The sequence below is a fragment of the Rhinichthys klamathensis genome, unplaced genomic scaffold, assembly GCF_029890125.1.
Source record: "Rhinichthys klamathensis goyatoka isolate OS25496 unplaced genomic scaffold, OSU_Roscu_1.1 h1tg000121l_1, whole genome shotgun sequence".
Taxonomy (NCBI): Eukaryota; Metazoa; Chordata; class Actinopteri; order Cypriniformes; family Leuciscidae; genus Rhinichthys; species Rhinichthys klamathensis.
This window is the reverse complement of record NW_026606658.1, coordinates 7,103,447-7,115,968: the sequence shown is the minus strand read 5'-3', so window position 1 is coordinate 7,115,968 and position 12,522 is coordinate 7,103,447. Positions and strand designations below refer to the sequence as shown.

The 12,522-nt window shown below is 38.6% G+C and overlaps 1 protein-coding gene across 1 annotated transcript; it reads left to right on the top strand.

The window, feature by feature from the left end:
* The first annotated feature begins 4,104 nt into the window (after positions 1-4,104).
* On the top strand, positions 4,105-12,522 carry sh2d4bb (SH2 domain containing 4Bb). The gene is made up of 7 exons (XM_056255366.1): positions 4,105-4,355; positions 4,523-4,676; positions 7,894-8,032; positions 8,130-8,439; positions 8,638-8,765; positions 10,092-10,312; positions 12,430-12,522. The coding sequence occupies exons 1-7, from the start codon at positions 4,129-4,131 to the stop codon at positions 12,520-12,522; spliced, it is 1,272 nt and encodes a 423-aa protein (XP_056111341.1). The 5' UTR covers positions 4,105-4,128.

The window sequence follows — 12,522 nt, the reverse complement described above, 5'->3', positions numbered from 1 at the left end:
TTTGGCTAATAGTGACCAGGATGAATAAGTGACACTAGAATAATAGTCAGGAGAGAGAAGAGTAATTATGAGGTCATGGGGGTTTTATGCAGAACATGAAAAGCCCCTTGTAGAAATCAGGTCCAAAGGGCGGCAGGGGATGAGAGGTGAAGAGAGGCTGGGAGATGAAAATACTGACGTCAGAAAGACAATTACACAGAACCAGTGTTGGGAAAGCTGCTCTTATCTGTTCAAGCAAATAAACTTCAGGTGAAACTACTATTTTTGTGCAATTAACATACGAATTCATACAAAATTGCCACCTCGTAACATTGTTACCTTTTCCTTAGTGAGATTAGGTTGGTGGCCTACTAATGTTATAGAAATAAAATGAACCTGCAAAATAACAACATCTGTTTTCTATATATAATATGTAATGAGGGTTTTTACAAATATATATAATTTTATTTTGCGACTGCGCTTGGCTCTTGAGACTTATTTTAAAGTCAGGTTTGTATTATTTACTGCTGAGGTAGCCTAAACCCTAGGTCTTCAACCCTGCTCCTGTGGACCCTGGCTGCATCCGAAATCGCATACTTCCCTACTATATAGTAGGTGAGAAACTGTAACTTATGTGATAAGATTAGTATGTTCGAATTCACAGTACTCATAAAAGAGTAGGCTACGGTCACAAAATAAGTACTTATTCAAAATAGGCTTACCCACTCAAAAGAGTAGGCCTATGCAATATTTTACCCAGCAAGCCTGTGATTTTTCAAACCTTCCTGAAGATCTTGATTAGCTGCTTCAGGTGTGTTTGATTAGGGTTGAAGCTCAAATCTGCAGTGGGTCCCCAGGAGCAGGATTGAAGACCAATGGCCTAAACAACACCACTAGTTGGGTTTCCATCCAAACGTGAAGCGAATCTTTTCAATGTTCGCAAAAAAACGCTAGTTGAGTTTCCATCAAGTTGTTAGAGCGGATAACGGGGGGTATTGGTTACCTACACAGCAAAAATCCCCAGAGTTAAATTAACTCTACTCAGATAACATTTGGTCCCTCTCTACAGAGAGTTAAAATAACTCTGAATCAGAGTTAAAGTTAATGAGATACTTAAGTGATTAATTAAGTGATTATTGTGCATTAATGATGAACACCTGCTGTCAACAAGCAGAATCACTGAAGGAAAGATAAACAACAAGAACAGAAAAGAGAAACACAAGAACTAATACTGACTTCCAGCCACAGCCTTAGATGAAATCAAATGAAGACAAAAGACATTACATCTCTCAAGATCTTAGCAGAGGGGGATTAAACAACTTCACAAACAGCATTACCAGCTTCACTTATTACTAACCAGATTGACTTTATTTGTGTTATACGTCTACAGAAGGTCTTATTGAGAATTAACAGAGGTTTAGATGTTTGATCACCATTATGGTGATCAGTGTTTCCTTTAGTTGGACAGTTTGACCCTTGGCTTTTTTTGCGAGTTTGTGGTTTTGTAACAGTTTTTAACAAAACACGTAATTTGTTACAAAGAAAGACAGAAACAAAGATGATCAGGTGATATAGTTTGTGTTTTCAGGCACCCAAAACTCCGTTGTCATGTAAATGAACGGCCACAAAAAACATAAAAAGTATTCCACTTTTAGTTGAAACTTGAAACCGGTGTCGTAAACAGCCCCTTAGAGGTTGTTTAAAAACCCATTCATGTAATTAAAAATAATAATTTGATAGAGGTACAGAACAAAGGTCCACCCTATTCCACAAGGATCCAAGATCCACCTACTTGAATTTATGTTATCGACGTGGGCGATATCTCTTTAAACATATAATAATTGACATAATATTCAGATGCAATCAGAGCAGTATTTATTGGCACAAAAGTAATAAGGGTGCCAATTAGACTGATGGCATTAAACAGCATGTGAACAAATAAATGTAACCAATAAAACTGAAAACGAGGCCACGTGAATTGTACTTGTCGAACCAACGTCCCTTTAAGGCAAGTCAGAACATTATTGTCTTCTCAAGGACTTACATATTTCCAGGATTAAAAGAGGGGGCGTGGGTGGGTTAACGCCATCTGCTAGTGCAGGCCTATTGCAATATGAGTCGCAGATGTAAGATTACACCATGAAAAGGTAGGGAGAAAGGGAGAGGTCAGATAACATGCCACACAAGCACATAAATACTACTGTGTATGTATACCAATTAATCTCAAATTTTCATGTTGCAATCATAATTTCTTACAAATGTTTCTCTCGTAAAATAATGTCTGTTTCAGAATCTAACCTCGCTGAGTAATTGCTTGCAAATAGCTGATATCAATCTGACATTTGAAGTAATTAATGTGACAGAGGTGTAGCCTAAGAGAAGACTATTTTTGAATGAGGTCATTAATCTAAAATCACATCCGCAGATATATCTTAACCTGAAAATTAACTGTAAAAAAAAAAACATGTAGAGCTGTCACACACAGGTAGTAGTGTCAGACACACCTGGCCTGCAGGGTCACAGCAGGAGACAGATAGAGGGCGGAGAGGGTGAAATTAAACCCCATAAAGGTTTTAAACGCAAGAACGAAACACCATTGCAGGATGCGAGTAGTGGAGAGACAGAGACCATACTCGGGTATGGATTAAAGGAAGGGATGCATTTGTGATCAACAGTTGTCGAATAGAGAGGTATATAAAAAGGAGGGTGAAAGGAAAGAAAGTCTTACAGTAGAAATGCCACACTCCAAAAGAGATTTAGATCAGCTGTGCATTACACTGGACAAACCCTGGGCCTTCCTCAGCCATTGAAGACTGATCCTGAGAGACAAACAGAAACTTGGACTTACAGTCTGCAGTGACTAGTCTAGGTCAAACGATTTTGAGAAGGACATATACTTGGCAATCCGTCAGGATAATGCAGCAGATTCTTCAGGATATGTATATAGAGCCCGACCTGTTGGCTGAACTCAACGAAGAGCAGAAGCAGATCCTCTTCTATAAGATTCGGGAGGAGCAGGTGCTGCGCTGGAACGAGAGGGAGGGAAGAGACACCAGCCAAGCTCTAAACAAGAAGAGTGAGTCCAGGGTTCATTTTGTACCTTTATTTGATCATGTCTACATGTTTTTTAATAAACAGTAGTTTTAAGTATTTTGACATTCAAGCCACATCTAAAAATGTATCTGTCTTTGCATCTAATGATTACATAAATTATCAAACAAAGTGGCATTAATTAGGCAAAGATAACAAGTATACTTTTCAAACCAAATATTAGAAAAGAAAATTAGTTCTGAAAAAAGCTTGAACTATTTGGTATTTTGATCATTGTAATGCAAAATTCGGAAAATAATTCCATTTAAAATATCATTCAATGCTAGATTCAGACATGACCACATAAAAAATTTCCCCCGCAATGTTTTGTCAGTTACTTTAATTGCTTTCACATAGGGTTAATATTTATGCTCGCCAAGGCTACATTTATTCTATAAAAAATACAGTAATATTGTGAAATATATTTTTTTTCTATTTTATTATACAGTATTTATATAGCTATTGCATATAGTGAAATAGAAATAGAAAACTATTTCTTTGTAGATTGTTAAAATGTGTACGTTTTTGCTCTATTACCATCACCAAATGAAATTGCAAAAATAATGATTGTTTTAAAACAAAGGTTTTAACACTTATCCATCTTCCCCTGTTCTGACACACAGACAGTCCTGCCTCAAACTCCGCAAGAACTATTCTAATATTGCTGTTGGTTGGGATGCTGACAGACAGCACTGTGTTGAAAGCACAACAGGGCCATATAGTGTAAACACCTTTTGGTAAAATCAGTCTACAAATGGCTTACTTATATCTCTACACATTAAAGGGGATAGGAGAAAGTACTTTAGAAAGTATATCTTAAAAAAAATCAACTTTAAGGAAGTGGTGCAAATGAGCTGGATTAGGTTTACATCATGTAGCAAGTGCATTGCATCAAAGGACATCAAAGATTGTGTCTGTGACTTTTTTCAAAAGTTCCTCCATTATCTTGTTCAGTTGTCATGTTCCCGCAGCATACAAAGGATCCCAGTAGGATAATCTCTTGCAGCTTTGTCGCGCCATCCATGTTATTTTTTCTTTATCTCATCTGAATTCGGTCTGATGGGTCTGGAAAGTGTGTTTCCTCAAGCTATCATTTCACTGTTTGCCGTGTGGTGTCTTTTCCCAGGCGACCGCAGAGGCATTCAGTGGCTTCTGGGATCAGATGGAGAGGTATGGGTATGGGTTATGGGGGAGGCCCGGGGGGACAAGCCCTTTGAAGACATTGTGGAACAGCTGATGGAGGAGAGAGCCAGGAAGCAGGCCCAGCGAGAGGCACAGGAACTCCGGTGAGAAAACCATGGGACAGGGTCAAGGGATGGGTGCAGTGGGACACTGAGGGTGGGTGAAGATTGACGGATGTGATTCAGCTAAAAAACTGAGAAGGGGGGTGATAATGATAGAAGTACAGGGGGATAAGAAAGTGCATCACTCAAGCTCTGCTGAATTTCCTGAGGCGTGTGAAGGAGGCAGAGATTGAAAAGAAGTTTCGAGATGCCATGGCGAAGGAGAAGGCTCGCTTCGTGGCAGAAAAATGGAAGGAGGAGACAGATGACAGAAAGGCAGCCAAGCAGGAAGAAGAGGAAGATCGCATTAGAGAGGAACTGAAGGTGGGTTTGGCTGGAATATGTTCCTTCGGATAGATATGACAAAACCACAGAATATTTTATGCAGCTTTTGAAAGGGAGACACAGTTCTAAACAAACCATTGAATAAAGCTTCATGCCTCGTGTCCTCTTAGATTTTAAAGACAAAAAAACAAACATACACTCACACCAGAGGCGTCTCCTCCGAGGAAACACGGGAGGCAGTGCCTCAAAACAACTAGATGAAAAAACAATCCACAATACAAAAATAAAACAACACAAACATTAGAAAATATGACAATGAATCATCTAAGCTAAGGTAACACTGTCCCCAGTGTTGGGAAAGTTCACTATCTACATGAACTAGTTCAAAGTTCAGTTCACAAATTTTAAAATGATTCATATAAAATAGTTCATACTTCACAATTTTGAAATAAGTTCACAAGTTCCAAAGATGAACTAGTTCATAGTTCTTTTTTTCCATTATGTTGCTGCCAGCTTTTTTTGTTTTTCTTTTTTTTTTGTTCTATCGCCACAGCCCATATACAACCACAGACAGCAATTATTTTATCGGCGGACAAAGTTTGCACAGAAATGTAAGATTTTTCCCATCCTCACCGACCTTGTCATAAAACTCGTTTAAATGATCATGCGACGCCTCGATGCTTTGTCGACTACATGCTGCTTTTTGTTTTGATGACGCATGCGACGGTGCGTGCGACACTGCGTCTTGTGTTGCCAGATTTTATTTTATTTTTCGCTACTTATTAAGGCCTGTTTACGGTTGCTGCGTCCCAATGTGCATACTATCCATCCTAAATAGTATGTGACATTAGTAATTTTCAATACTATTTAGGGCATAGTATGCACATTGGGACGCAGCTGGTGTGTTTTAGCCGGGTTTTCGCCTGGAAGGCTCTATAGAAATCCTATTGAACGAAGTTAAACTGAGAGAGCGTGCGTTCACAGACACCAGAATGAACGAGTTCACGGTAACGTTCATCAGGCAGTAATACAGTAGGCTAAGTTCAGTTCACGTTCGCCCAAAATATGAACGCGTTCAGGCACAACACTGAATGTCCCACAGCGAAACCCACTTCTCTCTTGCCTATCCTGAATGAAAATAACAGCTAAACATCACAAATAAACTAAATTCGTTACTGCATTGCGTTCTTAGTTTGGAATAAATGTGAAAATGCTTAAAACACTAATTTAATGAGATTTATGGTTTTAATAAACAGAACATATAACATTGTCAATGTAAAAATACAAAATATCATTGAAATTTTTTTATAGTGTAAATAATGTTTATTTAACCAGGAAAATATCAACAGGGAGTATAAGGCTACCTTTACACGTGGCCGGCTATTTTCAAAAACGGACATTTCACCCTCTCCGTTTTAAAAATTAACATCGTGCACAATTGTCAGTTTTCAGAAAAGTGTTCATTACACGAGCATGTATGTTGTATACCATGTATATTATGCCATCACGAGCATTCCAAACCTGTAGGTGGCAGTGTAACAAGAAGCTCAAGCCCACGTTAGCCAATCGGAATCCCGAAAATAGCACCAACAGCTTCTTTTTTTTTTTTTTTTTTTTTGACGGTGTAGTTTTTTTTTTGTTTTGTTTTTTTTATCTTAACAATACAAACAGCAAGACACACAAATAAAGTCATTGATACAGAAAACACAATATTAGACAAGAACAGAGCCAGGGGAAGTTTCAAATAAATACATTAAAGATAGAGCATAACTGAATGGTTTTAGCAGCCTTCTTATTTTGTGAATCATAAATGGATTTGATGTACTGTTCCGCCTCCTTATCAAAAGCAATAAAGGAAGGTTTAGAATTACTAAATTTGGCTTTGTGAATATGATATTTCCCTAAAATGATCAATAGATTAATTAGGTATATTTCTTTCTGTTTTTTACCTTTGTCAACATGGAGACCAAACAGCACATCCCTCCATAACAAAGAAAAATCAGCGATAAGTTTAACAGTAATGTATCGGGACAGATCTTTCCAGAAACTGATGGTGTAGGGACATTGCCAGAACAGGTGTACCATTGTTTCTGGACATACTCCACATAGCACCAACAGCTCCTCGACATAATGGGCTATATGCACGCATAACTTCCGCGTTTGACGCAAGGATGCTCGTGCGTTTCCGGTTGGGGAGATTTAAAGCGGAGGAAAACCGAGGAAAACGGTATTATGGCAGAGTCTTCAAAATTTACTGTCCTCTCGTCTTTGAAACGAAACTTTAATACGTTTAGATGTAATTTTATATATAGTTATGTTTATTTAATATAATAAACACAGAAGCATAAACAAAATGAGGAGTGTCTGTTTTGTCTGTTTTTGTGACTAACGTTTCTTTAGTATAGCAATAGAGTATAAAAACCAATATAAATTCTCGGTATAGCATTGGACTCTACGATCGGCGGAAGTAATCCAGCATCCTTAGACCTTCACCGGAAATATCACCGTGCATAGAGCCCATAGAGCAGCTGTATTTGCAAATGCAAACAGATGAAAAGGATTTGCACCAACATAAATGAGCAAACAAAGTTTTCCAAAATCTCCACTCTGGCCAGAGTTTTTAGAATGAATCGTTTTCAGTGGCGAATTCTCCGTTTGCCTGTAAACGGAGGGCAAACGAAGGGAAATGTCTCCGTTTTTCAAAATAACCATGTACATGTAAACGGGGCCTAAGGCATGAATTTACATTTAAACATTTTTTTTTTCATTTTTGCACCCGCATTTAAGAACACCGCACGCCACTGACTCACACATACAAACTTTATAATACATATAACCCCTCCCAAAATAGCATAACAATCTTGATCTCGACGGCTCAGTTGTGACAAAAGATCCAATAGTTAAGGGTCCTTGCATTTATTCTTCAACCAGGCCTTTAATTATGATCTTACAATAGAGACTGAGGTTAATTAGGCTTAATTGCTGTGTGTTCCATGTTCTGAGAATGAATTATTTAAAAGTTGGCAACCTCTCAGAATGTAGATAGTGATCTCTGAGACACAAGGCCAACATTTGTTCTCCTGATCTATAATAGAGTTGAAAGCACTGATGTTTGGGTTAATGACATTGTCCACCGAATTAATCATTTATATTCCCAGCTTAATGGCACCGAAAATGAAAAAACTAAAAGCAAACTGCGGCGAAACTTCTGTGCCTTTGTGTTAGCAAGGGCTGATTCTTTCTCCTTTTCTCACAGAAATATGAGGAGGAAGAGAGACAGAGAGGCGAGGAAGAAATCCGCCAAACTGAGGAGAGAAGAGCAAAGGAGCTGTACATCTCTCTGAAGCAGGAGGAAAAGAGGAGTGAGAGAGATGACAAAGAATGGCAGGAACAATGTGAGAGAACAAACGGAATGGGAAAGAAAAAGGGAACTTTGGCTGCTCTAATATAAAGTAGCTTATTTCTATTCAAATTTCTCTCCACTTCCCACAGTGCAACGCTCTAAGGCGGCGGATGAGGAGATGAAGTGCAAGGCACGACGGGCTAGAGATGATTACAAGCGCCAGTCTTTGCGGGCTATCGAGAAGGGCCTGGTGGCTGGACTCAGCGGCCTGTTCCATAAGACGCACCCGAACGGATCGGGTCACCACCGACGGCATGGCACGGTCATTGAACATCAGACCCCTCCAGCTGAGGCCGGCCATTCACCCGCAACAAGTGCTGGCCAACTCACTTCAGGCCATTACAGGCGCAGACAACACCGTCGTTACAGCAATCCAGTCACACAGTCACTCACTGAATGGTAAAATCAATAATCAAATCAATGATAATTGATCCCAACCATACCTTATGCATTTGTGTTGAGTGTGATATTGTTTTTATTGTTTATAGACAAAACACACCACTCTCGTACTCTGTTTTCACTTAATTGTGCCATACAGACTATGAAACATTTGAAGGCTAACCACACACCACAAAACTGTTTTCCAATGCCTTTCAGCCCAGTTTGGATTCGTCCACCTAGGCCAAACTCTCGAGAATCCATCATTCGCTGGTTTAAAGAGGAGCAGAGACCGAGACGAGCGGGTTATGAGCGAAGCAGCAACACCATCGCCCCCTGGTTCCACGGTAAAGACAGCTAAAACGCTCTTAAGGACCTTTCACATCTCACGTCAGGGCTTCAGCACAAGAATCATCCAACACTTTGACCTCCACACAACATGTAAAGGAAGGGCGATTTCACAAGATAGTAAACTAAAATTCGTTCTCCCTCGTTTTAGTAAACGTTGAACTAATTAGTTCCCTCATTTTGATTGAACTTAAACAAAGGGAACGAATTATTACAACGTGGCTGTGATTTAGTAAAAGGAGGGAAGAAATTATAATAGAGTATATGCACAATTTACTTAAATCGAGGGGACGAATTAGTAAAACGTGCTGGCATATTAGTAATTTGTGACCATGATAAACATTTTTCCCTTGGAATTTTTTTTTCTTGAGTAGAAAATCTGCATATTACAATGATTTCTGAATGATCGTGTGACACTGGTTTGCCATCACAGGAATAAATTACATTTAAAGACATATAATATATAAAAAATATAAACAGTTACGTTCAATTGTAATATTTCACAATATTAGCCTACTGTATTTTTTTTATCAAATAAATGGAGCCTTGGTGAGCATAAGAGACCTCTTTCAAAAATATTAAAAAACCTTACCGACCCCAAACTTTTGACCAGTAATGGATAGATAGATGAAAAAGCACAAGACACAAAATCATGTAGGCCTATAAGAAATCACAAGCGAACGTGCAAAGCTAGCAAAAGCTTGCGAAAATAGATACATTGTGAGAACTGTCTGTTGACCATTGACTGCACTTCAAAAGTTCAGTGGCAAATGGGGTCATTTGAAGTTAGAGTTGAAATTGTTTGAACTTTAAGGCACATTACATCGCTTGACCGGCGCTAGGGTAACGCTGACGCTGCACTCCACAGTGTTCAAATGCATTGGGGCAACGTTGACAGGAGTCTTTTAGAAATGGACTCACAGTTTAGTCACAGTTTAGTGGGAACGAGCAGTAGTTCAGTGATTGCACTGAAGTAAACATCGATTAAATCGAGAAAATAATAATGAAAGAGACAGAGAGAGGAGGAAAGAGGCAGACAGAAAGACTCAATAATACAAAGCTTGTGTCAGGATGAGTGGAGCCACAGTGTGGCCTCTGATTGGACAATGATAAGATTAACGACCATCTGAGTGACGCTATTCGACCAGGATACACGAGAACGCTGCCAGCGTCACTCCAAGATCAGAGCACAACACCTGCACTTCCAGCTGCACTCTCACTCAATATCTATCCATATCTGCCTCTACCTGTCTGTCACTCTGCCTCGTCCTGTCTCTGGCTCTCCATCTGTCTTTCTCACTGTCACCCATCTCCAACCCCTGCAGGAATAATATCACGGCAGGAGTCAGAGGATTTGCTGACCAATGCCGCAGAAGGCTGTTTCTTGGTCAGAGTGAGTGAGCGGATCTGGGGATACACGCTGTCCTGCCGCACTACCTTTGGCTTTAAGCACTTCCTCATTGACGCCTCGGGTGATTATTACAGCTTCCTAGGCGTTGACCAGGACCGTCACGCCACCTTAGCTGACCTCATTGACTTCCATAAGGTAAGCCCTCTTTCCTGGAGTAGATAAAGTCTTGGAAGGTGATTTAAGAGATTGCTAGCTAGCAAGAAATCAAACACGATATGTCTACTAAAGTAAAGGACTCATAATATGTAGGTTCCCAAAATGTTACTGTTTGACATTCTCCTAAGTAAATTGTTGTTTTAAACGTGATGAGACATATTTTGTCAAACAAAGAAAAAAAACCCAACTAAAACACGATAACAACATTGGATAAAAATAATAAATAAATATATAAAATGTACACTGTATACGGTCATTTAGAACTTTGGGCTCAGTAAAAAAAATGTTTGAGTGAGAAATTATAATACTTTTATTCAGTAAAGGACTAGGGGTGTAACGAACCCTCATGTCACGATTCGACACAACGATACGATATTGTGATACTTCAAGACATAGGCTATGGTAAAATTTACGGTTGATTAAAATGGTACATTTGATATTACATTGTGGGTGTAAATGAATAGGCTTGGACTAAAGCACCAGACAATGGTGACACCTGGTTAAAAAATATATTCATGATTCTGAAGCTAAAAATACAGAATTATTTTTGACGAATATGTCACTGACTAGATATATTTAAAATAATGTAGGCCACTTTTTACTGGCAACATAAGACATTTGGCATTATCATGATCCACAAATACTCCCCCATTGCATTATTATACATTATATTCAACATTATAAATAGTAGTTTAATGTAGTACTAACACTAGAACTCTTTTTTTTTACTCTTGAACACAGTAATTCTCATTTTGGGGGATTTGACTTATTTCAAAACTTTCTATTTATCAAAGAAAATGACAGTTTCCACAAAAATATTAAGCAGCACAACTGTTTTCAGCATTGATAATAAAAAGAAATGTTTTGTGAGCATCAAATCAGCATATTAGAGTGATTTCTGAAGGATCATGTGACACTGAAGACTGGAGTATTGATGCTGTTTCTGAACTTTTTCTGTATACTGAATACTAGACTGAGTACAGTTGAGACACTTTTTGCGTTTAGATTTTTCACACAAAAATAGATACTGAAAATAAGTGAATTTCCACATGACATGCCACATGACATTTCATTAGCTTGTAGATATTTTCAATCAATAATACCCATAAGTAGTTTATATTTTCCACAATTAGCTCATAAAAATAAGGTGCTTTTTGTCTCAACTGTACCCATATGTGGTACAGTTGAGACAGTACCATGGTACAGTTGAGACACCCATTTTTAATGATGTAAAGGTAACTAACCGTTCATTGCAAATATAATAAAGACGAATAAAGAAAATAACAATTGGACAACATGTTTGTTTATTTATCCATTTAAATTCATTAATTTTATTTAAATTAGCACTGGTTAAAATTTATAAAACAGAAACAATGTATTTTCATTAATAATACAGTTTAAATATCACAAATATCAAATTTTATTTTCATTTGCGTCTTATGCTGGCTAATTACGACGTTTAACCTGTTATAACACTGAACAACTAAACAGTGTGTTTCCTAATAGAACTCTATCGGGGGTACAGTTGATACACGTGTGTCTCAACCATACCCCGCTGGCAACCTCGCACATTTCTCTAGATTTTGCAATGACCTTGCATGACACAATATCATAAAATATGCCAGTTTTTAGGGCACAGAATAACGTTTGTGATGATACCAGTTACGTTTAACAGTCACATTAGGATAATAAGCTATTCATTGTGGAGTGTATATGGTGAAATGAAAGTCTTATCTTAAAAATAAAAAACTTTTGCCCATATCTACGGATCGGAGATGCGTCCATTTTTCAAATTTCCCACGATCAAAGAGGACACTAATATGCATGTGCACAGCAAAAACATCACAACTTGTGCTTGCTGCACACTCAAGTTATTTAAGGTGTCTCAACTGTACACTAGTCTACCCTACAACTGTCGTAGCACAGCTGACAAACAAGCTCACAGGGCGATCGCAGAACCCATGAGGAACAAACGTGGCAAGCACACCTGTCCTTCCATCTGTGCGTTTGATGCAGAGAATTGATAGTGTTGCTAATGCTTAGCTGTCCCAGGACTGATGTTGATTTCGTTGGCTGATGGTCTGCTTTTCCTCCAGGAGGAAGCGATCACCACGTCTGGAGGAGAACTACTCCAGGACCCCTGCAGGCCGAAAAGCTCCACAGCTGACTACGGAGGGCTTTTTATGTGA

Excerpts from the sequence above, each read along its gene's own strand:
- sh2d4bb (XM_056255366.1), top strand. The coding sequence starts at position 4,129 with ATGGGTCTGGAAAGTGTGTTTCCTCAAGCTATCATTTCACTGTTTGCC. Across the intron at positions 8,440-8,637 it reads ACACAGTCACTCACTGAATG|CCCAGTTTGGATTCGTCCAC; the intron begins GTAAAATCAATA and ends AATGCCTTTCAG. Across the intron at positions 8,766-10,091 it reads CATCGCCCCCTGGTTCCACG|GAATAATATCACGGCAGGAG; the intron begins GTAAAGACAGCT and ends CAACCCCTGCAG.